At 40.9% G+C, this 26,832-nt stretch overlaps 1 protein-coding gene across 1 annotated transcript in view; it reads left to right on the forward strand.

Moving 5' to 3' along the window:
* Positions 1-26,832, forward strand: part of LOC104523042 (inositol 1,4,5-trisphosphate receptor type 1-like) — a gene marked incomplete at its 3' end in the record, with an annotated part of 165,575 nt that overhangs the window by 44,868 nt on the left and 93,875 nt on the right. Inside the window, 21 exon segments of the mRNA XM_029084380.1 lie at positions 1,208-1,294; positions 2,912-3,070; positions 4,341-4,439; positions 4,905-4,988; positions 5,072-5,218; positions 6,581-6,676; positions 8,030-8,074; positions 11,075-11,229; positions 12,519-12,618; positions 13,065-13,225; positions 14,033-14,174; positions 14,538-14,696; positions 15,279-15,451; positions 15,712-15,831; positions 17,164-17,358; positions 19,075-19,326; positions 20,732-20,873; positions 21,860-22,013; positions 22,349-22,536; positions 24,525-24,663; positions 26,130-26,188. Of these exon segments, the coding sequence (XP_028940213.1) occupies positions 1,208-1,294; positions 2,912-3,070; positions 4,341-4,439; positions 4,905-4,988; positions 5,072-5,218; positions 6,581-6,676; positions 8,030-8,074; positions 11,075-11,229; positions 12,519-12,618; positions 13,065-13,225; positions 14,033-14,174; positions 14,538-14,696; positions 15,279-15,451; positions 15,712-15,831; positions 17,164-17,358; positions 19,075-19,326; positions 20,732-20,873; positions 21,860-22,013; positions 22,349-22,536; positions 24,525-24,663; positions 26,130-26,188 (2,856 nt within the window).

The following is a 26,832-nucleotide window of genomic DNA, read 5'->3' on the forward strand; positions in this document are numbered from 1 at the left end:
AAATTATACTGCATTGTATTTCTGAATGTATTTTTGAATTTGAATGAGCAGCTGTATTCCAGGCTCTCCTGGATGAAGAGCCAGCTATCATACCTAGCACAGCTTCTAAAAATAGCACATTTTGTGTAAGCTGAAGATGATGAAATTTTATAGCAGTTTACAGACAGCTCTTTCTTCGCAGTAGCTGAGCTTTGTCCTGTGTTACTACTGCTTTACCTTACTACAGCTGAGAACTGTGGGCACTTTCTTCTCCTCCAGGAGAAAACTGGACCTACTATAGTCCTTGAATCTGAGAACCAAACCATAAACATTGATGCTTAGCCTCCAAAAAAGTCTAGTTTTAAATTACTCTCTAACACCAGATATTGATTAAAGCAAAACCAGATTTATTTTTTTAAATGGAAAAAAAAAAAATCATCTTTCATGTGAAGTAAATTGTTTACCAAATGAAATGGTTTTAAAACAGCCTGAGCAAAGTAGCTCACTTCTTTTAAAACAAAACAAAATGCAAAAGACTAGTTATAAGTTATTAAATAGAACCATGTATCCCTACGATCAGTAAATTTTGCAAGACCTTTCCCTGTCAGTGTGCTACAGAAATGCCCGGCTGTGTTTTCACAGCCAGTCCATAATGTAGTGCAGAATATCCTTCAGCCTCATCAGGTACAAACTCTGCCATGCTGGGAAGTTGGGGACTCACGTATTCAGAGCACCAGTGGGCATTTGGAAGTGTCTTCTGAAGAACCCTGCTGCTTGGTGAAGATGATTAGAGTCATCACAAAAAGACAGACTGTGGAAAAGTTGGGAAAGATCCAAAGTTGAGGTCCTGTTCTTTCAATTTCTGTAAAGTCAGTAGAAAGGAATATAGATTCCCACGGTTGTTACCCATCCCTTTCCACCTTCCCTCCATAGCTGTGGTTTTGTCTTCTCATGACTTGTCTTCTGTCTTGTCTGAGGTTTTTTTATCTCACTTTATGCCAAAATGTTGTCAAATTCTACCCTAATTACAGCTTGCTTAAATCATGCGTGTCTGTCTTCCTAAATAACTGAAAAAGGGAATTGAAATGATACTGTTGGAAGCTGGATAAAGGAAATTGTGCTGTTTCAGATGCTCACTGTTTTTCCAGTTCAAATCCTCTTAAAGAACCTCAAGTTTGGCCCCACTTTTTATAAAACAGTCAGCAATTGAATTGTTCTCTAATTCCAGCATGCGGCGGATTTGGAAAAGAAACAGAATGAAACTGAAAACAGAAAGCTGCTGGGAACAGTCATCCAGTACGGCAATGTTATCCAGGTGGGCTGTGGACATCTGTGCAAGCTCTGTAGGACTTTGCTCAAACTCCCCTGCTCAATATGACTTTAAATTTCTGGAATTTGTGGTCAAGAGTGTGTCGCTTTGCAGGGTGTGACAGTGTCCTGAAGTGGGATCCTGTGAAGCAACTACTGGGCATGTAGCTATGACATATAGTCATTTTTTTTAATATAGGTTAATTGTGCTTTTTATTTTGAGGTCACCATGTGATTGCTTTCCTCAGAAATACAGAGAGCCTTCGTTAGAGTTGGCCATTTGGGAGATGGCACAGCACTGTACAGTGCCAAATATGGTCTCTCACAATCAAATGTTGACACATCAAATAGTAAACTGTCACAGAGAAGGAAAATCAAGCTATATAAATATTTTCAGTCCATTGAAGCAAAGGATTTACTAGGTCCCAGGGAATTAAGTGAATAAACAAAATGCATCAAACCCAATAAAAATGGAAGGTACAATAATTGTATAATTAAAAAAGACAGGTCTTGCATAAATGGGGAACATAATATGCAGCAGGTGCAGGTTCACCCGGGAACCAGAGCAGACCTGCTCCCACTAGGCAGACTGCCTCAGCACTTCAGAAGCGTTTTGATCCTTAGATTAAGAAATTCCTATCCAAATGTGTTTTTATTTTCTGCTGACATAACACCAGCCAGCCGAGGGGGTGGGTAGGAGCACAGGCAGACTGGGCTTTCTCGTTGCAAGGAGAAATTGCCTGGCTGCCCTTTAAAGAGATTCCAGGATTTGGAGCAATCCAGTGGAGGAAGAGCAGGGAAGTGCCTGCCTTGGTTGAATTAAGTGATTAAGTTAAATGAGCCTGTGTGTTTGAGGCAAAAAAAAAAAAAAAGTACTTTTAATGATGAAATAAAAATAATAATACCAGTTTTTAATTGGACTACAAACACCAACACTATTAAGAGCAATGGTAAGTTTTTGCCCATGTTTTCCCATAACTCCCATATATTCTGTGAGTAACAGTTATTTACGGTAGTCAAAAGGCATCAAAAAGCAGATTTCTATACAAAAGTACTTGTCTGCTAAATTTAACAAGATCTGGTTGGAGCTGGATGGGCCAGGAGCTGAGATGTGACCTGTTGAAGCTCAGATATTTGTGCTGATGGTGTGCAGTCTGCCAGGTCGCACACAGCACAAGGTTGAAGAACGGGACTGTTTGAGGAGAATCTTCAGAGCAGCCAGCACGTTTTCTGCTAAACAAATCATGCAAAGCTAGATAAGAGCAGCTTTGCTTCTCACCACCCCCTTCCTACCAGGGAAAACCACTTACTCCCCAGCATTTTACAACTTTTGATCGTGGGTTTTTGAACAGGCTGTTGTAAAGTGGCGAGCGTATTTCTAGGTGTTTCTCCTTTGCTGGAGAAGGGACATTTGGATTCTCTGAAGATATTTTGTGTTGTAGGACTGTATATATTCTGAAAGAAGTGTAAGTGAAATTGTGCATGAATTCATCAATATTTTTATTATAATTTAGTTTTGATTTTAATTCCTGTGTAATACTGTGGTTATCTGATGCACAGTCGCTATTTATTGAGGGGAGGAAAAATGAGCATTCTTAGAACTGAACTCTAATTCTTATTCTAGCTGCTTCACTTAAAAAGTAACAAATACTTAACAGTAAATAAGAGGCTTCCAGCTCTACTAGAGAAGAATGCTATGAGGGTGACCTTGGATGAAGCTGGAAATGAAGGTTCCTGGTTCTACATCCAGCCCTTCTACAAACTACGTTCCATTGGAGACAGCGTAAGTGCCAAGAGGAATCTCTTCACGTATTGCTTTGTGCACAGCTGGGCAAGGCTTGTTTCAGAAGGGATGTCTTGCAATTAAAGAAAGGCACAGATCTTGTAGTGCGTGATGTTGCAGCAACAACGTTTTTCCTATGCTGTCATGAGGGGGAGGAAAATTGCTATGGTAACTTGTATTTTGGAAACATGGAATGATTTAACGTTGGAAGGAACAAGGGACCTAATTACACGAGCTTTTCACAATTCCTGCCCAATTCAACATGGTAGGAAATGTTGAGTTCCTTCAGTGGATTTAGAACAAATAATTAGTGTCTTGGTTTTTACTGTTGTCAGTTTGGAGTCAAAATTCATCCTTATTTTGTATATGAGGAATGAGGTAATAATGAGGTTAAATGGTCCTGTTCCTGGGAAATCTGTAAAATAATTGGTTCAGAATTAAATGCATTACCATTTTAATCTCTTAACCTCTTTTTTAACAAATCTGAGTCACCTGGGTATAGAAGCTGCCTAAAACCAGAAGGTAATAAGCTTCATTGCATTGTGTGGTATAGTCCAGGTATATATTTGGCACCTAAACACAGGTGACTTTGTCAAGTAGGAATAATTTGTCCTGCAGACTAGTCCCATGCGTTTTGATGTGACTGCTCCTTTCCTACAGACACACACATAGTGAAACCAAAGCACAGGGTACTGCAGTCTTAGTGGCCATTCAGCTCCTTTGAAATAGCATCGGTTCTCAGACACTTTATCACTAAGAACAGTTCTTCTCACTACAGAAAAGGCTTTTTGGTTTTTAGTTTAAGACTTTGCCCTAGAAGAAGGGAAGAGCAGGACCTTTACTGTCCATAATAAAGTGCATTTGTCTTGGGTTGGATGCCAGCCTGGTCAAGAATCTGATTTTATAAATGAAAGTGCATCTTGGAGGAGGATGATAATTTGGCTGACCTTTTGCTACAGGAATTATTTGTTAAATGTTACCCAATGAAACATCTTCATGGAAAGGAACAGATAGGTTAGTACCAGAATTACAGTCTGTGTTTCTTCTGTAAGCCTCCGAGTCCAATAGCATAGACTTTTCTTCCCTGCCTAAATGACTAAGTATGATGAGCTAAATTCTGAAGCAAACAGAATCCTGATTTTCATACTCAGACTGGCATCTTTCCAAACTGCAAGAAGGTGATTTCCTCCCATCACTCTAGTATAAAAACAGAAAGAAAAAGAGCTTTCTCAGGTTGCCAGTTCCTGTCTGATGCTGCGCTTCTCCACAGGTTGTCATTGGAGACAAAGTAGTCCTGAATCCCGTCAACGCTGGCCAACCTCTCCATGCCAGCAGTCATCAGCTTGTGGATAATCCAGGATGCAATGAGGTAAGGGCAGATGGGCACTGCTGGAGCAGCCGTACTAACCTCTGTATGTTTCAGCTAAGCTGCTAAGACTTGTTTTATGAAAATCAGTAGTTTGTTGGTACTCATGGCCTTGTTTAGGAATGCTTATCTTGTTAATCAGCAACTCAGTAGAGCTAAGGGACTTCTATCTTTTGGGTGCTAGGCAGAGGTTTGAGTTTGATCTCTTTTCCTTGACTACCTAAAAAAAAGACTTTCCTTCAAAGTCAGAAGTCGTGGCACAGAGATGTGTAATAAGTGACTTCCTAGTAAGTCAGCTCTGTAGCTAGTTGTTCTGGAGTAAATGCAGAAAGTGCTTTCCTTCTCTAAAGTAATCCAACAGAGACTGCAGACTTCTGTTAAAAATTTGCCTAAAAAATAAGACAGTAGTTTGTGGCAGTATCTTGTGCAGGCAGAAGACTGGGACTAATGGTTTTTGTTCTCCTTTAGGTCAACTCTGTGAATTGCAATACAAGCTGGAAAATAGTCCTCTTCATGAAATGGAGTGATAACAAAGATGATATTCTCAAAGGGGTAAGACTCAAAACTCGACTTGCTTGTGACTTCTTCACTGATGGGTAGTGCCTGTTTTGACCATGCTGTCTGGGCTTTGACAGGGGGATGTGGTGAGACTGTTTCATGCAGAACAGGAGAAGTTTCTGACTTGCGATGAGCACAGGAAGAAGCAGCACGTCTTCCTGAGAACGACAGGGAGACAGTCAGCCACGTCTGCAACCAGTTCAAAAGCCCTGTGGGAAGTAGAGGTAAGAATTGTAACCCAGGCTGGGAGTGGCTTTGTTGGAACAAATACTGTTTAAAAAAATGTGTATCTGGATTTCTTTTTTTAGGTAAAAGTCTTCCTGGTGTTTGAAGTTTAAACTTAAAATTCCCTTTCTTACTGTGCTTTCAGTGCAAAATCAAAAGCGAGTTCTTGTTTCTCATGCTGTGGCAGGTATTTCTCAAATACAAGTTCTTGACAATTCAGAAAAAGAGGACAGAGGAGCATCTGTGAAGTCATTTTCTTACCAGTCCCTAAAGTTTAACACCAGCTAATAATTTTAGCTGTCCTGCTGAGTGTGCTGAAGAGTGTTTTTGGTGTAGAATAGTGTGATCATGCATATCCTCATCTGATGGGAGATTGCAACCCTTTGCCATTCTCTGTGCATTGCTTGTCTGGACCATTTTTTTCTTTACTTGGCTTTTTACTAGTGTGACTAACCCCTTGGCCATCACTGGCTTCTTAAAATGTCCTCACTCTATTGCTGTGATTAGAGTTAGTTTATGATTTTAAATGTTTGCCATGTGAGAATCATAAAATAAATTGTATCGGTGGATAAGCGTTTTATTCTCTTTCCAGAAGTATTTTCTTTGATATATATTTAAAGCCTACCTAGAATTAATGTTACTTTGACACATTATAACACACCAGAGGCTCCTGTGGTGACTGTGTGTACGCAGTTACCCGGTGGTAAATGCAGGGCAGAGGTGAACTAGTCCTTCCCAAAAGGCACTGGTCAGTTATGCTGATTTTTCCCTGATGAAGCAGGTATCTCCACAGAGTAGTTGATATGGAGTATTGGATAATCTGATGCTGGAGGCTCTACTTGCCACAGGAGAAGTTGGAGAGTAAATATGTCAGTCTTCATATTCTTTTGTCCAGTACTGTTGCATTTGAAACATTTTCAAGTGTCTTCCCTCACCTGCATTCAGGAGGTGAAAAATCAGTTGTACCGAGAAGCTAAATTATCTGTTTCAAGACCTAACACCACATGTGCATCAAGAGCACGTTCTTCAGTTACTTCTCTGCCAACTTGCACCATAATCTTCCTGCTGTTGCTCACCAGGCTACAATGGAGCACTAGCCATGCTCAGTGACTTTGAAAACAGATATTGTCACTTGACGATGAGCAGAAAATCAATGTTCATCAATTGTTGAGGTGAAATAATTGTAGTCTACTCAAAGTATTTACTGTACTGAGTGTTGCTCACATATGAGAGGTTGTTTCATCTTTCTTGGAGCTCCTTGTTCTGGTGGTTCTTACCAGTCCATGATAGATGGTAAATGCTGTGTGTGAAAAGTGAGGTCACTGCTGTACAGTGTCAATGTGGTTTCCCTTTCCTTGTAGGTGGTGCAGCACGATCCTTGTCGTGGTGGTGCAGGGTACTGGAATAGCCTTTTCAGGTTCAAACACCTCGCTACTGGACACTACCTGGCAGCAGAGGTAGGTGTTGGGACTTGCTTAGGAACTCAGCTTTTCCTTTCATGGTATTTTCTTCCTTTTGCACCTTCTGAAAATCTCTTCATTTCCTGCCCTAAAAATAAACACAGGGGAGGGGAGGAGAGTGGTGTTTGGGTCCTTAGTATTAATAGAAAAGTAGATGGTTGCACACAGAAACAAGGTGAAAGAGATTTGAAAGAACACCATGGTACAGGGGTAGTCCCGAGCTTATTTCACTGTTTATGTGAATTCTAGAAGCAATAACTTTTATTCTGCAAAGAATAGACTCTAAATAGTATCCTGTCATGTGGGCAGCAGAATCCAGATGAATTTATTAATAAATGAATAAATTGTAAATGGCTGAGAGCCTTTGGGAGAAAATGAATTCCAGTACTGTTAGTTCCTCTTGAATCACTGATTTCTGAGTGGAACTGTAGAATGGAAATGCAGTCAGACTTAAACCAGACTTGTAAGAACTGCAGACAACGCTTAGATGCCCAAGTACAAAATAAATCATCTTTGCTCTTCATAGTAAAAGTCCTTTGTTTTATTGAAAAAAAAAAAAAGTAAAAATTTCAAAGGTTATAATTTTGTGAGTTTTGCTGCTTAACATTTGTAAATGTTTGAACTTATTTTATTTACCTTAGAGCATTGATATGTCAACATGCCTGTAAGTAAAAGCTGTCCTGGATGTAAGTGTGTGTAGCAGGGCAGAAGGGCTGTCTCAGCCCATGCTAATGATGTGAGAGTGTCAGTGGGAAAAGTCCAGATTAAATATCCCATTTTATATTCTTCTAATAAGCAGATTGGGAAAACAGCAGCATTTTGTCACATGCACACTCACAAATCCTTTTCAGTAGTGATCCAGTATAGAGCTTTTCCAGTAAATCTTGGATTTGCAAATCAGCCAAAACAAAAACATGATGTTATGTCATGCAAAAATATATCAGAGGAGTCTGCTCACCTGATTCATGGTTAGAATAGTGTTTGTTCTAAAAGATTTCTGCTAAGCCAGTCATTTCTAGTTGGAAATTCCACTTGGGATTTAAAAAACAAAACAAAACAAAAAACCACCAAACCAACTGAAATTTGGGAGCTGTCTACCCCTCTTGCTCCTTTAGTGATCTCAAATCTAAATCTCTGCATGTTTGCAGATTATTGAACTGCTTAATTAATGGATAGACAGATGCCCTATTAGAAACTGATCCATTTGCACTGGGATATTTGTTCTGCATGCCTGGTGGTGCTGTAGCAATAGAGTACATGTTTTACAAAGTAGGTGTAGACTGCGCTGTGGTTGTTTCCCACTTCCAGCTCTGTTAGAGTTTTGACGTGCCTGTGATTCTGTTTCATCAGGTAAACCCTGACTATGAGGAAGATGACCTGGAGTGTCAATCCTCAGTAAGTATAGGCAAGAGTATGATCTTGCCCCTAATTGAGGAGGGCTTGACACAGGCCCAGATGTTTCCCTGGCCAGTGTGTAGATGGTCCAGGCTTCGTTGCTAGTGAAGAAACTAAAAAAACTGAGAATAATCTGAAGGCTTTTAAGGCCTGTCCAGAGGAGTGGATGTTGAAAACGGGATTAGGGTTTAGTGAAGAGCAATGTACTTGGAACTGAATTTATAAATTACCTGGACCCCCTCGCCTCCCCTCTTTGTAGCATCTCTTTCTCTGTCTTCCTATTTCTTAAACCTTTGCTTCCTTGAAGCACTCTCTTGAAAAGGTCTGAAGAGCAAGTTGCTCAGAGTGACAAGTGTCCCTAACGAGATATTCACATAGTGTTGTGCCCATCGGTTGTCTGACCAACCTGTTTAAGAAACAAGTTCCCTCTCTCATTTTAGTTTGTCACAGGAAAGCCAGGAGAAAGAGTTTAGAGAGCAAGAATGGCAGGGTGAGAATGATTTCAGTGCCATTCTTCTGATTTTCCTGTGGAAACAAGTCTGTGTTGTTCGCAGTGAATGTTGTTGTGTCAAAGACTGAATGTGCTGATGCTTTGAAGCTTCTCTTTGGTGTCAAAGGGAAACAGCTTTGCTCCAGTAGTTGAAAACAGGTAAAACATGAACAGCACTCTCCACTGTGGATTACATTTTTTTAGTTGGAATTGATTGTAGGCTTATGTAGCTTTCTTGGCTGTTTATCTTGTATTATGGAAGATTTGCTTTCCCTTTGGATATAAAAAATAACTATTTCTCCAGTTTTTAAAAACGCACTGTGATGCTTTGAAATCTTCTTCGAGGTGGAGTTTTCCTCCTAAAAGGATTTGTCATTATAGCCTGGCCATTAAAACGCTTACCCTTGCCCCCAGATATTGAGCTGTTATCCTGATTAGTTCTTAGTGGTATCTGGCAGCAAACACTGGTCTTCTGACAGCTTAACTCCAGTAAACATACTGGAAAAATGAGAAAATGAACAAAAAACCCCCCCACAAAGCTATTGTTTGGGGAAGGGATCCAACATGGAACTATTTTATTGGCTTAACTTTTTGAAAGGTAATCAGTGTCGAGGTCTTTCATGCAGACAACTGTCCTGCTGATGTTATGCTAATGAATCCATCCCATAATAAGTGCAGTACCAACAATAACGCATGATGCACCAGCTTCAGTCATGCTGGTTTTTCCCTGCTCTGTCTTTTTACCCCACTAGGTGGCAAAAATAGACCAGAAAGGATAGGATCAGCAGCACACAGTGATTTCTGACACTGACTGACTGCCTCGTTTGACAGTCGCTGGTGCCAGGATGGAGCAGGCTGCTTCATCCAACTTTGTGCAGACTCCAGCTCTACCCAAATGGGAGCTGTCTGCAGGATGGCAGGTTTCTTACCACAGCTCTGTGCTTTCTTGTTGTTTTCTGTTTATTCCTCAGTGAGCTGTACAAGAGAGGGGTTTAAATGGACATGGGTGAGATGCCAGCTAAGTACTCTTGCAACATAAAGGGGAGAGCTTCTGTCACCTTTGGGACTGAAGTTTTAACCCTTCCTAAATTGCCCCATTTTCTACTTTCTGATTTACTACTCATTTTCAGAAAGAATAACTGACCAGTTGTCTCCTGAAGTACAAATTGTGGATACAGAGCAGCTGCCTTTCTGTGGCAGTGAAGGAGACAGCTGAAATGTGCAGATTCATTCCAAGTGAGAGAATTTCTCCTGGTGTAAAGCCTCCAGATGGACTCTATTCAATAGGTGCTTCTTCTCTTGAAGGCACACTCCCAACATGTATTTCTGTTCCATACAGCTAACGGTCTGTTCCCATATGCAAAATCAGACTTTAAATGTCACTACTTTGCAGCCAATTTCATTGACTACAAACGTGCTAACTGCAGAGTATCCTGAGCACAAGCCATGTTAGAGACCTTTTCTCTATGTTGAAGGATCACAATGCCTTCCACCCAGACTTTGAAAGCCACGTACTTGAGCCCTGACTTCTTTGGGTGCCTATCTTCCACTGGTGCCAAGATCACAGAGAACCTGACAAATTGGTTGCTTGATCACTTTGAAAGTTACATCTAGGATTTAGATGTTTATACATGGGCAGCTGGCTCCTCTGTTGTCACTTAGCAACTTTTTTATTGACTAGTGATAACTGGTAATTCCCTACGAAAGGTTTTAGAGAAAGTTATTGTTCCTTTTTCCTAGTTTATCTTTATTTTTTTCTACCTTTTTGTCCTTTCATCCAAAAATCCAGCATTTTACTTAGTTGATGTTAGTATCTTTACTTAAAGAAGGCTGGTAATTTGCTAGCACCTTGGAAATAAAGATACTTCTGATGCCCTGTTCTTTGTAGCATATCATTATGTTCGAGTGCATCATAAGCTGAAGTGTGAACAGCAAGACAGCTAATTTCTTGATTAGCTTTTGTTTCATTTGTCTGTGATTGACAGATGAGAGTCCTGTTTTTGCTGCTGAAGTTGATTATTTCCCAGCAAGATTGTTGGTAATTAGAGTTGCTGATTTTTTATGTTTGCAGCTCATGTAATTACTTTGTTAGAGTAATAACTGCAGTACATTGAATACATTTCAAGAGCTAGTAGTGTCAGGGGTGGGGATCTTAGCAGCTGTGGGTCATCTGAAACTAGTCAGAGTTCCCAGTGCACTGTGGGGTGAATGGTGGGGGATTTCGAGTCTCTTCTGGCACTGTCTGCAAGACATAACCTCTGTGGTTTAGGATTTATTGTGTTTGTGATCCAGAAATACTCAGAAGTTATTAACACCAGGGACTGTGAAGAAATGGTTGGCAAGATCAGCTACTCGTCAGTTTTACTGGTGTCCTAAAGCCCAGCTGTCTTAACCGGTACTTGGAGTGGTTCAGAGTTATGCCTGCAAGTGACAGGACACGTGTATTGAACACTAGGCAGGTGGGTCTGGAGGGCTTGGTCTGACTGTGTGTGATGGGACTTCTTCCACAGCTGGACCCTGAGCAGGATGCCTCCAGAAGAGGCTTGCGCAGTGCTCAGGAGAAGATGGCCTACTCTCTGGTGTCTGTGCCTGAAGGAAACGATATCTCCTCCATATTTGAGTTGGACCCTACCACGTTGCGAGGAGGAGACAGCCTTGTCCCCAGGTACAGCTAAGCATACTGTGACAACTGACTCTCTGCTTTGGAGTTTGACTTTTTATTTTATTTTATTCTATTTTAAGGTAAAGCTGTCTCCCACTATTTTTTTTTTTTAATCCTTTGGAATTAAAATTCTTCCTCAAATTTATATAGAAATATTTAGCAAGTGCCTGAAGCTTCACTTTAGTACTTTACAAGTAACAGAACCTCATTTTACAGATGGGAAAATTGAGATTAAGTGACTTCTTTGCCAGGGAGCAAACTGGGACTAAAAACCCTGGGTGTCCTCTGAAGCCAGTCCCGTGACCTGTCTGCATTATGTTAGCTAGGATTTAACATCAAGTATTTAGCATTTCATTTTCTATATGTTTACATGTCCTTTCCTGTTCATATGGTACCTCTTGCTACTTAAAAGATGCTGTATCCCTCAAAGGTCCACGGTCTGCATGCCGGCTCTGTGCTGTCTATTCCCACTGAGAAAGCACAGGATATTTGTTCCATCTGCTTTATCTAAGCAAAACTCTGAATCATCAGATGCTCTGAAGTTAGGAGTTAACCTGGCCATGAAAAGCAGCTGTCCTGGCTGCCTCTTCCATCGTTTGGGCTGCCACTGTTGTGCGAAGAGAGAACGTTGTGCTGTAGCTGGGAGATTGTTTCCTATCCTGGGCTAAGATGCTCGTCTGACTGTGGCTTGACATCTTTTATCAAAGAGGTGGAACATGCAAAATAGTGTCATTACCAGAAATACCTGAGAAAACCAAGTCTGGGAACTGCTGTCCCTATAGGACTTCTGCTAGAGGAAATTGTTGCACGAATGTCTCGTGTTCTGGTGTCTTAATGGACCTTTGATGCCTGTACAACATTGACTAGTTATACAAAGAGTCAAAAAATTACCAGTATAGAAAATATAAAATAGGTATCAGGGATTTATGGGCTGAAAAATACAAAGGCAGGGGAGGAAGCTGACAGCTCAGATACACGATAGCATGTGGAAATGTGAGGACTGGAAGAGGCTTAATTTGTTACTGTGCAGCACCTGGGTTACAGCAGCAAAATATAAATGCAGTTCTATTTTAGAGCAGAATCTATTTCATTTCTATAAGAAGACTTTTTAAGGTGAATTTATAGAATGAAATAAGGAAAGAAGAGCCTTACTCCTGTTAGGGTGTGCAGCATGGATAAAGATGACACTTTTTTTTCCACTTGTTCCTTCCAACACCTCGCAACTTGAACAATGCGAAGATTTCCTGTCTGGGGAACTGACTCATGCTTTGAAACTTCTGCCTTTCTTTCAGGAACTCTTATGTCAGGCTCAGACACCTTTGCACTAACACCTGGGTTCACAGTACCAATATCCCTATTGATAAAGAAGAGGAGAAACCTGTGATGCTTAAAGTAAGTCCTTTTTATATGATCACATCCTTGGGTTCTTTCACCAAAGCGTTGTTGGTAGAAGTTCCAATCCCTTGAGGCTGCTGGCTTTGTCAAACAGCAAGCAGCAATGAATAGTGCCTATGCAAAATGTCTTAGCTAAAAGCTTTGGTTTGCAGAGTAATTTACTAGTTACGCTGTTCAATTTCTACTGTACAACAGTCATCAAGAGGAGAATTTTTTTTCACTGTTTACAGCAACATTTTCCAATCTCTCCTGATGTTTCTCTGGCTTTAGGAACACCTTTGAGCTTGCACAGGGTGGTACTGTTCTCCAAGTTTGACTTCAGTAGCCTCATACCGTCTAAGTGGAGCGTGGCTTTTCTACTGCTTTATTATCACAGAGTATGTGAATCACACTACTTTGTTTTCTGCCTTTTGGTCTGATGATAAAACTTCTCTGGGTTTCAGATTGGTACTTCTCCAGTGAAAGAGGACAAAGAAGCTTTTGCTATAGTACCAGTTTCCCCTGCAGAGGTTCGGGACTTGGATTTTGCAAATGATGCAAGTAAGGTTTTAGGTTCCATTGCTGGCAAGTTGGAAAAGGGAACAATAACCCAGAATGAAAGAAGGTAAGAAAGCAAGAATTTGGTTCAGATAATGTTGTTTCCTTTACTCAGTAACTTTTTCTTTGATATTTTTATCTATGCACATTGTCTTCAGGAAAGCGATTTTGTTTCCTACTTGATTAGATTTAAGAAAAATATATATATATAAAAAAGTTGATGGTTTTATTGTTGACGTGTCCATAGCAGAGGTTCTCAAACCTATTCTGTCAAGCCCTCCCTGTTGCTCTGTGAAATGAGAGCACGAGAACTGTTGTTGTGAACTTGGAGGAATAATCCACAGCATACCTTTCTTGATGAGCTTTGCAAATTGAGTGTGGGAATTTATAATCCATCTTGTGAAGACTGAACACATGACTTCTTGCAAATCCTCTGACAACGTCCGTGAAAAGTACATGGCCACACAAAAAGAGCGTGGAGTTGGCTGTGTAAAAACAAGGCCTGTGTACTTCTATAGCTGATGTCTTTTATTTGGCCTTGGGAGAGATTACCACCTGATTTTTTTATTTTACTTTTTTTCCTGGCAATTTAAAGAGCTGACAAATAGAACCTGGCGAGCGTACAGGTGCCCTCAAGCGCTGTCGTCTTCTGCAGTTTAGCTCTGAAGCAGTAGGGCTATAGCAATAGGGAGCATTAGTTCATAATTCTAAATCCTGTACAAACCTGTGTGCTTTATCCAGCATCTTGGTCAGGATCTGATTAATATTCTTTTTTCACTTAGCATTATGAGATCTGTTTAAACTTACACTGGCATTGTTCTTTTAATAGATAGAATTTGTTGTCTTGTATTAACAACTTCTGGCTGTTCTGTAGATCTGTTACCAAATTGTTGGAGGATTTGGTCTACTTTGTTACTGGTGGAACTAATTCTGGACAAGACGTACTTGAAGTGGTATTTTCTAAACCTAATAGAGAACGGCAAAAACTGATGAGAGAACAGAATATTCTAAAGCAGGTAGGCTGCATTTTTCTCTAAACTGTGCCTGCAGAAGGGTTGTCAGAAAAGAGAAACTAGTAACAGAAACCTGGCCAAATTTTTGAGACCCAAAGATCCTTTGAGTTTCTGGCTTTCAGCAGGCTCCTGGCAATGGACTGTAGATAGAAGAAATGACAGAACACAGTGTTGTATAAGACGATCAAGTGCTTCTGTCCAGGCTACTCTATGGCCAAGAAACTTCATCACTAGTGTATTTCTGATATACATATATATATATTTAGAAATTTAAAGACAGTGACACAATGCTTTTACACTAATTTTAGTCAGATGAAGGCAGTGTCTCCTAGGATTTTATCTTTGTTTTTTTTCATAAATCTATAGATTTTCAAGTTGTTGCAAGCACCATTTACGGACAGTGGTGATGGCCCGATGTTGCGGTTGGAGGAGCTTGGAGACCAGCGTCATGCTCCCTTCAGACACATATGCCGGCTTTGCTACCGAGTGCTGAGACACTCTCAGCAGGATTACAGAAAGAATCAGGTCTGGAATATGTCTGTAGCTTTCAGTGGCACTAGCATTGTTCCTGTGCTCCAAAAAAATAAAAGCTGCATCCCATTAATTAAACCCTATTATGCTGTGCTGTGATCAGACAGTCAGCAAGAGATTCTTGGATTGCTCAGTTTTACTCTATCTGGTATTTTTCATCTCTGTCAGACTGTATGCAGTGTAATTAATACCAGTTCTAAAGGGAATTTAAGAAAACAATGGAATTGCTGTTAAAACAGGAGAATTATAAGACTTTCTTCACTCAGGAATACTAAAAGCTCCATTGAGTTGTCCTGTGAATTAAGGCTGTTCATTTTTTTGTTGTTGCCATTTATTAAAAACAAACTCGTATCAGGTTAGGCTAAAAGCCTTGGTGGTGTCTAGCCCAGGAAGGAGGGAGGTGTTGAGATTATCTGTCATCACTTTTTTCTCTCAAAAGAACAACAGTTCAACTCTAATTCAGTTTGCTTCTTGGGATGTTGATACCGACAAACATCTTAGTGTTTTCTGTTAATGAGTATTTTCTTAATTTCTAAGAATTACTTACATCACCTTCCTTCTCCCTCCGTTTTGAAGGAATACATTGCGAAGCAGTTTGGCTTCATGCAGAAGCAAATTGGCTACGATGTCTTGGCCGAGGACACTATTACAGCCCTGCTCCATAACAATCGCAAGCTCTTGGAGAAGCACATCACGGCTGCCGAGATCGACACTTTTGTTAGTCTCGTGAGGAAAAATAGGGAGCCCAGGTGAGATCTAAGTTTCTGAGTATATGATTACCCTTTTCCTCTTAACCTTCGGAGAAAAATCTGTACCTGCCAACTTGTAGTAAGGAAGCACAGCTAGTTCACTACTTTTTTTTGGCACTCGCCATAACTTCCCCCTCGGGCAACAGTCTCACTCTGCAATCTTAAAATGGAGTTCTGAATGTTTTCTTTCTGAAATTTAGATTGCTTCGGTCTGGATCTCAACAAGGCTTGATACCCTTTTGGCTTACGTTTTCCAACAGGTTTTTGGATTACCTCTCAGATCTGTGCGTTTCCATGAACAAGTCTATTCCGGTGACACAGGAGCTGATTTGTAAAGCCGTGCTGAATCCAGCAAATGCAGACATTCTCATTGAAACTAAGTAAGTTAATGCCTTTTGAAAAGATGGCTTTCCTAGTGTGAAACAGAAGGAAAGTGATTCAAAGCTGAGAGCGCTGCTGGCACGTCTAGAGAAAGCAGTTAGGTGCGTGTGGGGTCCTCTTCAAACACACTGTGCATGGGTATTGATGACAGCAGACGTCTGCCATATGCATTCCCCGTCCTGCACTCAGAGAAATCATTCACATATCTCACGTTTGATCAAAGTAGACAGACTTTGCAGGAAGGTGTGCAGAGTCCTGTGGGCCTGATCCTCCTCTGGGCCTCAGGCTTTCCTCCATCAGCTGTCTGAAGTGAGTGAGGACTTGTTGGGTGCGTGCCCACCGAGCTCAGCTCGCAGCCAAGCAGAAGCTGGTGCGTCTCTGCTCACCCGTTTCTCCATCTGCAGTTAGGATTTTGGTCTCCAGCTCTCAGCATTGCCCTGCCGTTGCTGAAGCATCATAGCAGGCACCGAATCCCAGTTGTCTTTCATAAAGATGTGTTTATTCCCTATGTGGAATAGGGCACAGATAATCATTACCAAAATGCTGTGAAAGGGTAGCAGGTCTTTGTCATGTAGTATTTAAAACACAAATGGTTGAGAGCGTTCTTGCACATTTAATGCTCTTCATGAAATCATAAAGACTAAATTTATTTCCACCAGCACTTAACATTGCTACATCACTTACCTGTCCTTAGCTCTGTGTATTTAATTTGTCTTTTTTCAGATGTTTGATCTTTTTTTTGCTGAAGAGCTAAAAGCCCCCAAAGCCTCTTTAGTTTTAGTAGCTGATTTGTTTCTAGTTATTTTACCACAGAAGTAGGAAAGAAGTTCTGATCCAATTGGCATTAATGCAATACAGAATTAATCAATTTTTAGATATTTTTGTTTACCAAGTCCTTTCCTAGTCTGTTGACTGATCTTTGAATGAGTTTTCTTGTAAAGATATTTTTGAAAGTTAGTTAGATGTGTCTTCTTTGGCTTCCTTGTTTCTTTTTCTTCCTCAACTGAATGGAGACAAAATGTTGGTCTTTTTAAGGCTGAATGGAAAGCTTATAATCTAAATTAATTCTAATATCATGATTTTGATAGTAAAACACAAATATTTTCTGTAGTAAACTACTGCTGAAAGAGTAAGCAGCTCTGCTTTTACTTCGTGGAGCTGAGGAATAAAATTTGTGTTTTCTGAATGCAGGTGAGATCATAAAATCGGTTACTTTGACATCACAAGTACATTTTAGCAAGTGTCTTTTAGCAAATGTCTTAAAAGAAATGTTCTAGAAGATCTGCATGGGTCTTGGCAGTTTGTAATCTAACCAAACTTCCTTCTGGCAGGCTGGTCCTCTCTCGATTTGAGTTTGAAGAAGTGTCAAGTGGAGAAAATGCCTTGGAAGTTGGAGAAGATGAGGAAGAAGTGTGGTTGTTTTGGAGAGACAGTAACAAGGAGATCCGCAGTAAGAGTATCAGAGAGCTGGCTCAGGATGCTAAGGAAGGGCAGAAGGAAGATCGGGACGTGCTCAGCTACTACAGGTTAACAGCGTGTGCAGTAGTTGGCTGGCAAAGTTCATCAGGGCTGTGTGGGGAAGCCTTTGGTCTATAGGCTGCAGTTGTGGGAGAAAGGACACTGGGTTTATGGACAAAATAGCCATTAGAGAGTGAGGATGAAGTCTCTTTGAAGTGACAGCTAAAAGCACAAAGTTATTCGTGGTGAGAAGTCCAATTATCAGCATGAGCAAATTTAAACTGATTTAAAAAAAAAATGGTTGAGGCTTAGAGTACATTGAAGTTGCAGAGCACTTAGTGCCTGTATTTGTACCTGGTTTCCTGATGAGTGAGTGAGAGTGAGCCTGTCAACTGTTTGGGTTACCTGTATTCACATGGTAGTCGGGGTGAACAGCTGCTTATAGCAAAACCAGGATCTGAGCACGCAGATGGCTCTGCTTTTCATTGTAAAGAAGTCGCTGCTGTTCTTTCTTCTAAATTTCTCTCCAGGCTCAAAGCCTGTAGTGGTCCTGTAGTTCTCAGCAGGACAATATATGAAGTTATGAAAATGCCCCAGGTTTGGTTTGATTAATGTGCAGTGCTCTTTTGTACAGCTTAAGCTGTGCTTTTAGCAGTTTCTGACGTGAAGCGATGTTTCCAGATGACTTGACAAGACACCAAGTTCTTGGCATAGTGTAAGATCAGATTTCAGCCCAGACCAAATTCCCGTGTCTGGGTTATAAACTTCTGAGAGTAGTCTGACAGACTAGATTGTGGTGATGCAGAAAGTACAACTAGATTTTTTTATATATATAGCTATCTTATTTTGTATTATGTCTTCCATTGAAATGGTTCTTGCAGTAGACTTCCTACTATGTATTTTCATTTGATCCTATTGGAGGGCTGAGCTCAAATGGAGACCTCTTTGTATATATTTTTAAAAATTCAAAATAGGTTTTTCTTACACTTGTTTTTAAATAGAATTGATAGTGTTAATTATTTTTAGTCTACATTACAGTCTCATGAACATGCTTAAAACAAGGATTAAGGACACGGTTTGACCAAATTCCCATGAGGAGTGCTGAGAGTGAAAAGGAGTCTGCTTTCAATTAAATGTTCATTTCTTATGAAAACTCACAGTTGACACTATTCAACCCAAGCCTGTAGGAATACCAATGAATGTTGGACATGTGCTTTATGACTAAAGGTTAATTACCAGTCTGTTGAATGTGCATAACTTAAATGGCAGTTCCTTGCTTTTAGTTTATGGACTGAAAAGCTTAGGAATTAAACTTAATTTTTCTCTACCTATTCTTTCACTGAAGGGAGCAGAGCTTGGTAGTTGTTTAATCAGGTACCTAACTGTTAATGATCCTGGAGTCCATCTATGTTCTTGCCTCAATGAACAACTGTGGCTTCAGCATCAGTAAGAAGTGTTTGGTCTTCTGCAGTATTTAGATTGAGTTGCCTTAAGTGTTCTTCTGTAGCCTTCAGAAACAGCATTATTTAATTCTGTGTAACTCTCGGGGAAAATATGATGACTCCTTTTATTCTGTTTTTTTTCACTACCTTTACCTTTCATTTCACTTTACCTTTTACTAGTGTTTAATGAGTACTTTATTCTTTCCATAGTAAGTATTAACTATATTACTGGAAAACATAAAGTGCATTCTGTTAATAAATAAGAACATCTCAGTACTATACCCAGTGGACATTTCCAGAAATTAAAGTGTAAGCTGTTCATGTATTTCTTTTCCCCTGAAGATACCAACTAAACCTCTTTGCTAGAATGTGCCTTGATCGACAGTACTTAGCCATAAATGAAATATCTGGGCAGCTGGATGTGGACCTCATTCTCCGTTGCATGTCAGATGAGAACTTGCCATATGATCTGAGAGCGTCTTTCTGTCGGCTAATGCTTCATATGCACGTTGATCGTGACCCCCAAGAGCAAGTAACACCAGTGAAGTATGCTCGTCTGTGGTCTGAAATACCTTCTGAAATTGCTATTGATGAGTAAGTACCTGCTGGAATGGTGTGGGAAAGGGAATTGCATCGCTCTTGATTTTTAGAACAAAACCAGATCAATTCTAAACTCATGCGTTATTTATAATGTTTCTGTTTAAAACCAAATAAGAATAAATTTGTAACATTCTCCCTAGTTCCATTATTCAAACCCTGCAGTTTGATTTGGCTGTAATGTTTGCTGGAGAGAGCCTTCCTGAGAACAAAATCCCTTTGCTGATCTGTGTGGTGTAAGCTGTGAGGCAGCGGGGATGTCTCTGCAAACACCCAGGGATGGTCTGTCTCTGGTTTGGTTGGGTGGTGTGATGACTGACCCAGCCCTGGGGAGGGAAAGTGAGGGAGGACTGTTCCCTTTTTTCTCCTGCCTTATTTGATTAGACTATAGACTCTTCAGGACAGATTGCCTGTGTGGTAGCTCACACAATCAAAAGCAAAAACAATGGGGAAGACCCTGAAACAAGTAATCTGCTGGAGACACAGTCGTGTTCCTTTGGAATATTTGTTTCCAATGGAAAATGCTCTGATACAGTGGTGAGAAACCTGGACAAACCCCCAGTTAGACTGGAGATGTGTTTTCTTGACCATAGACTTGTGTTAACTCTTCATGGTACAAATAATTTAAAATCTATAGTACTTCAGCTGTTCAGAACTCAATTTTTTTGGTTGGAGAAAATGAATGTTTAAAACTAATGTTAAATGTTAGGAATTTGAGTGATGTCAGTTTTAGTACTGGTGCTTAGTGGTATTTTTCCCTCCCTTCCCTCCTTCCTAGCCTAGTTTACTGAGAAAGATGCAGTAGATAATATTCAACTTTAAATGCCAAAATAAAAAAACAAATGGTTTCAGCTTTGGCAGAGGCTGAACAGTGATATGTGATCAAACAGGGAAAAAAAAGTAGTGGAAGGTGTTGAGGTCTGTCTTTTCCAAATTATCTCTGCACACACTGAAAAACAAACCTAGAATTTATATTAAGAAAAGTTCTGCTTTGCGTATATATTGTTTTTATTTGGAGAAAAATAGCACCCACAGTCAGCATCTCTTGGCCGCATCCGTTCGCCTCAGTGCTGTACAAAGCTTGTCACTGTTTCCACCAAAATAATAACGGCTTCTTTTTTTATTTGTTGGGACAAAATTCTCTTCTTTTTGTTTTCCTCAGACGTTTTTAAATAGTGCAAAATGAGCATAATGGGAGAGAACAGCAAAAGCCAGGAAATTATGGTGTCAGCTTCCTGCCTCCCTTGTTTGGATAAATTATTTAACAGCTTTTAACTTTTCTTAGATATTGACAAACCAATGAAAAATGGTATCGGGGGAGGAGAGCCCTGTGTATTTGCATGCTAAGTTTTGTGTTTTGTTCTGTTGTTTTTTGTTTTGTTTTGTTTTTTTCCCTCTTCAGCTATGATAGCAGTGGAACTTCCAAAGATGAAATTAAGGAGAGATTTGCACAAACAATGGAATTTGTAGAGGAATATTTAAGAGATGTGGTGTGTCAGAGGTTCCCTTTCTCTGATAAAGAGAAAAATAAGCTCACTTTTGAGGTAGTTATCCAGTTCTGATTTTATCTTTCTTTCTTTTTTTTTTTTTTTTGGTGGAATGTTGGTACTTTTTTTTCAACACCAGGTAGATTGGCAAGTAATTAGTGAGTGCTGAGCCTCAGCAGGCTCCTAGTTTCCAGTATAGTCCTTTCTCCTTGTTCAAGCAACTCTGCTGAGATTTGTTCTTGAAATACAATTAATGAATGTGAGCTTATGTCTCAGATTTGCAGGAGCCCTGTTTACTTTTTGTGCTCTCACTGTTATTGAAAAGTCAAGCTTTACTGGAATAAATATTCTAGAAAACTAAACACTATGTCTGCATGCACAGATAGTCTCTGGAGCGTACAGTATTGCTCAGGAAGAGAACAAGACAGTGTCCTGTGACTTACTGAACTATTAAAATAATCTCTCTGTGCAAATAAAATAAGCAAATCCATGCAATAGCATTATAAAAATAATAACCATTAATTTAAGAAAATATATGATTTTTCTTTAAAAAAAAAAGTATTTGAGGGAATATACTTCAGATAATGAGAATATGTTAAATATTTGCACTATATGTGGAATTCTTATGTGTGAATCACAAAGCAGTGTATGTGAGGGACTTGTGGGGAAACTCTGTAACTTGGTAGCAGTAAGCTTTAAATTTTATTTTTCTTTTTGTAAGAGAAAACCATAAAAAGCATCTGTGCATTCCCTCACATCTTGACCTATCTTACCTTTTCTGTAATGAGACAAATGGTATGATTTTGTAGCTATAGAATATCAATTGCAGGTACAGACTGTTACTCCAGACACTGCAGTGTTTGTAGACAAGTAGAAAACTTTCTGATAAAATGCAGAACTGTACAGTCTGAGGAAATGATGAGGTGTTATGATAAGAATATGACTCACAGACAGGTTCTTGATCTTTTCACTGTGTTAAGACAACTTAATTGTGATAACAAAATGCTTAGTATTAATCAGGCTTTTTATTATTATTTTGGTAGGTTGTTAACTTAGCCAGAAATCTGATATATTTTGGTTTCTACAACTTCTGTGACCTCCTCAGACTAACCAAAATCCTCCTTGCTATATTAGACTGTGTGCACATCACTACCATCTTCCCTATTACCAAGATGGCAAAAGGCGAGGAAAGTAAAGGTAAGGCTGAAAAATCATTGGCAGAAAGAACAGATCATTACTTGGTAGTTTCTAGTTCCTCTCAAAATGTCAATGTGGATTTGAAATCTTCTTTCTGTCCCTGGCTTGGCTCTACAGCTGAGTAAAGCCTGTGATGAAAGAGGGAAGAGGGTAGGGGGTTTCTGAAAGTACTGCAGTGCTACTGTTGACTTCCATCTGTTCCAGGGATTTAGTTGTCCAACTGGCCTTGTTTAATGTTGAGACAATTTCTCTTCATAGGATGTGGAGGGTCCTTGCCTTGTTAATGCAGTCCCATTACACCATCATAACATTACCTGTTTACCTACCTCTTGAAGGGAGCAATGTGATGAGATCAATCCACGGAGTCGGTGAGCTGATGACCCAGGTGGTGCTCAGAGGCGGTGGGTTCTTGCCCATGACTCCTCTTGCTGCTGCTCCTGAGGGTAACGTCAAGCAGAGTGAACCAGAGAAAGAGGACATCCTGGTAATGGACACAAAGCTGAAGATCATTGAAATACTTCAGGTACTAGCAATGCAAATGAATGTAGCATCTTGTTCTGTCTTTAGTCTAAGCATTAATATGGTGCTATGCTGCATTTTCATAGAATCATAGACATAGAACGTTGTGAGTTGGAAGGGACCCACAAGGATGATGGAGTCCAACTCCTGTCCCTGCACAGGACAAGCCCAACATTCACACCATGTCCCTGAGGGCCTTGGCCAAATGCTGCTGGAATCTTGTCAGGCTTGGTGCCATAAGTACCTCCCTGGGGAGCCTGTTCCAGTGCTCCACCACCCTCTGCCTCAAGAACCTTTTCCTCATGGCCAACCTCACCCTCCCCTGCCACATCTTCCTGCCATGTCCTCTGCTCCTGGCATTCGTTGGTGGCCAGAGAGAAGAGATCAGCGCCTGCCCCTCCTCTGCCCCTTGGGAGGAAGTTCTAGACCCCCAGGAGATCTCCTCTCAGTCTCCTCTTCTCCAGGCTGAACAATCCAAGTGACTTCAGCCTCTCCTCATACATTTCTCCTCTAAACCCTTCACCAATTTTGTGGCTCTAAATTTTAAATTAATTCACTCCTGCCTTGTGTGTGCCTCTTTTAAACCAGTGAAGTGCTACAAAGGTGACTTTTTCAGGCATGCAGCACCCAACTTGCATATGACAATATTATGCCATTACAGAAACCATTCACTGGAAGTGAGTTTGCAGTGGACATCTGCGTATTTACCAGTGATTTGTGAATATCTGACTCGCTGAAGTGCAGAGCTCATTTCCCATCTCACTGTGTTAGTAATTTCTCTGAGTCTCCAGGGCCACTGTAAATGCCCCAAGGAAGGGGGAGACACTTGAGACACCTCCTCATACAGCCATGAGCCTGCAATGTTTTTATGTGTGCACATTTGCCAGCCTTGCTCTCTTCTATCTCTGCCTGACTTTTCTTACTTGTTCACTCCTGGCCTTTGTGACACAGAGAGAAAAGTTTTTTCCCTTTTCCCCAGCGCTGCCTTGATCTAGATGTCACTGCAAACGTGCTGCACTGAAATCCAGCTTCCCTCCCTCAGCGTAGGAGTCCTTTTTCTGTTCAGCAGCTTCCTGGGCAAGTTCACAGAGGCCAGAATGCTGCAAAAGCCTTGTGGGTGACAGTATGTGAAGCAGCAGGAAAGCCACGGTGTGCCTGCGCTGTGTGCCTGCGCCGTGCCCCCGTGGGAGGCTTCGCACGTAGCTGGCTCTGAGGTTGTGCCCTTCCCCTCAGCAGCAGATGCAGCACGTAGCGGAGACTCGATTCACTTCCTTTCACCATGGCTAATCTTAGCTCAAGCCCCAGCTTCTCTTATGGCCTGGCATGTGCAATGGGATATTTTATAAGGCCAGCATTCCCCCTGTTATTCCCAGTCTATTAAAACTGGCATTCAGCATTTTCTCCTAAATCTGAGAGAACTGCAGGTGTTGTTTGCATTGTATTTCTCTCCTCAAGAAGGGAAGACCACCACCAAGAAGGTGGTCTCTGCTGCACTGAGGTTTCACTGGCACCAGCCCACCTGCACTGGTGGGTGTTGGGTGGCAGCAGCAGGATGTGATGCTCTGCTTGTGGCAGCAGCCCAGCTCTTGGCATCTCCTGTTCAGCTTCTTCTGCCGCAGCGCCCAGGGAGTCGGTGTGAGGAGCAGAGCAGTGCTGGTCTGTGAGATTCCTGCAGGTTTCAGAAAGGAGACAGAAAAGCTGCCTTCCTTCCCTGGGGAGCAGGGTGAGGATGCCTGCATCAGGCAGTACTGAGGGATTAAAACTCTGCCAGAAACATTTACTCCTAAGTATTTATTACTGCCTGTATATCATAGGCTTGTGAAACGACAAACCAATCCTGAGTTCTGAAGCCATTTGTGTACCTCTTCTCCAAGTTAAATCCACATCTTGACTGTGTTGATCTTGCATGTTGGTAGCACTGCAAGTGTTAATTGTACACGTGCTGGAAATGCACAAGTTATCTCAACATTTTTACTACTTCTGTATCACCAGTTTATTTTGAATGTGAGACTGGACTACAGAATCTCCTGCCTACTTTGTATATTTAAACATGAATTTGATGAAAGCAATGCCCAGATGTCTGAATCACCCACTGGAAGCAGTAATCAAGAAATGCCAGCTAATGTACCAGGTTAGTTATTTTTCAAAGAATGAGTTTGTGTGGGTTAGGGAAGACTCTTTAATCTTAAACGTGCTAATTAGATTATTGATTCAGGTTCTTGCTTTGGCATATGGATGGTCCCACTGAAGCAGAGCAGTGGGAATAGCAGACTGGGGATCATTTCCACAGACTCCAGACAAAACCCAGGATTTATTTGTACTCTCTCTCCTACTTGTTTCCATGTGTCAAGCGTGACCAAGAGCCTGAGATGAGTCCTTTAAAGAAAACCTGAAATAAACTCTTATCATGTGTGATCTGCCATCAGCCTCAGATCTTTTCTATTAATGTTACTGGGTGAAGAAAAAGAGTACCCAAAGTAATCTGATTTTCTCCATCCCTGACCTGATCCCTCTACCCATGCAAATTTCTCTTTTCCAAAGGTATTGTAGGAGGTAAGACATCTGGAGGTGTCTGTCTCTCAGTGCTGCTAGACAAGGGTGTGAAAGTAAACTGTTGAGCTTGTCATGTCCAGTGTTCTTAATTGAAAGCAGGATAGTTAGTGGACTGGTTAGGTGGGTGTTGTCAATTGCTGTATCACTTTCCAGGAAAAAAAGTGTCCTCTAGTAGAACCTGAACCGTGTAGGAGTAACTGGACTTTAAAAGTGCAGCTTATTAAACATCAAACAGTTTTTCTTCCTCAATTTGGGGACTGTATCTCTAGATGCAAAGGAGAAAGATAAGGAAAATGTGGTTTAGATGTGAAGTCTTCAAAGGGAGGAGACTGTTTCTTTTGATCTCACTTCAAAGGGGATGTGTTTATTTTTCTCTTGGGTTGCTTGTCCAGCAGCCCCCCGGGGTGCCAGGGCCTTCAAAACCCGGCTGGCAGGGAGAGCGAGAGCTCTTTCTGCGAGCTGAACTTTGGAAGAAAGGGGGTAAACATTTTTGGCAAGCATGTGAGAATCCCTGTGCTCTCTTTCTGTTCCCCATTGCAGATCTTTGTGAAATATTGAGAACTCAGTGTTTTACAATTTTAATATTTTTTATTTCAGAATATTGACCATTGCCCGTGTGGTAATATATCCCTTACACTGAAAAATGCAAAGATGTTTTTGTCTATTGAGCCACAGGGCTGTAATTTCTTACTGTAGAACTTCTCAAGGCTGAAGTTTGGTGTTTCTTGTGCTTGGCCCCTCTGAATGACACCAGGTTCCATCAGTGTCCTGGAATGATGCTGGTGCAATCTAAAAATAAGCAAGAGAGGAAGAAGCCTGGGTGTTGCTGAAATTAGTATGCAGTTTAATTTGCAAGCTGAGAATAGGTTAATTTATTGTCTTACGTTATCTTAGCAGGCTGCATCAGTAATCTCTCAGCATTCCGTTCAGCTTATGGCCCCCTTGCTTACGTCTTCATCATCACTTGCCATTTAAAGTGTTTTCAGGCTGCAAAAACATCTTTGGTGCAACTCTAACATATATTTGTCTTGTTTATTTTCTCAGGAGCCCTAGACTTTGAACATATTGAAGAACAAGCTGAGGGCATCTTTGGTGGAAGGAAAGTATCTCCTCACTAGTGCTAATCAAGAGGTAGCTCAGGAGTTCCCTCAGGGCTCCCAAGGAGTGGGGGATTGTAGCTGAAAGTGAGGTGGTAACTGGGAAAAGATTGGAAACAGCTGCCACGGTTACCTAGGCTTCATTTTCCTGAGATACCTTTGGTACAGCTCAAAGTAGTGTCCATTTGGATTAAAAACCAGATAAGGGATGGGGGTCCTTCAGCCAGAATGGTCTTCATGGGAGGGCTTCACTTGGGTGGTTGAAAGACAAGGTGGAGGATTAGTGCATCTAAACTGCATGCTGCAGTAAAGTCTTAGGCAGAGCAGTTTGTGTAGGCAAGGACTGGGACTTCTAATGAGACAGATATATATTTAGCCATCCTTTTTTTTGTGTAATGCAGCATTAAACTGCACATGCATGACAGAGCAAAGCAAGCTGTACCTTCCATACCTGCCTGCCTTCCAGAGCAGCTTATATCCTGTCTTAAATCACAGGACAGCGAGTCAGTGACAGACTCCAAGTACTTGAGCTTGTCCTTAAGCTGCTCAGAGCTGCAGTTGTTTTCTGTAAACCGAAGATAACTGATTTCTTAAAGGGAGGCAGAAGGGAAGAAAGAGATTCATGTACAGAATTAATAACCAGAATTTTC

Source organism: Antrostomus carolinensis, unplaced genomic scaffold, assembly GCF_000700745.2.
Source record: "Antrostomus carolinensis isolate BGI_N321 unplaced genomic scaffold, ASM70074v2 scaffold21193, whole genome shotgun sequence".
Taxonomy (NCBI): Eukaryota; Metazoa; Chordata; class Aves; order Caprimulgiformes; family Caprimulgidae; genus Antrostomus; species Antrostomus carolinensis.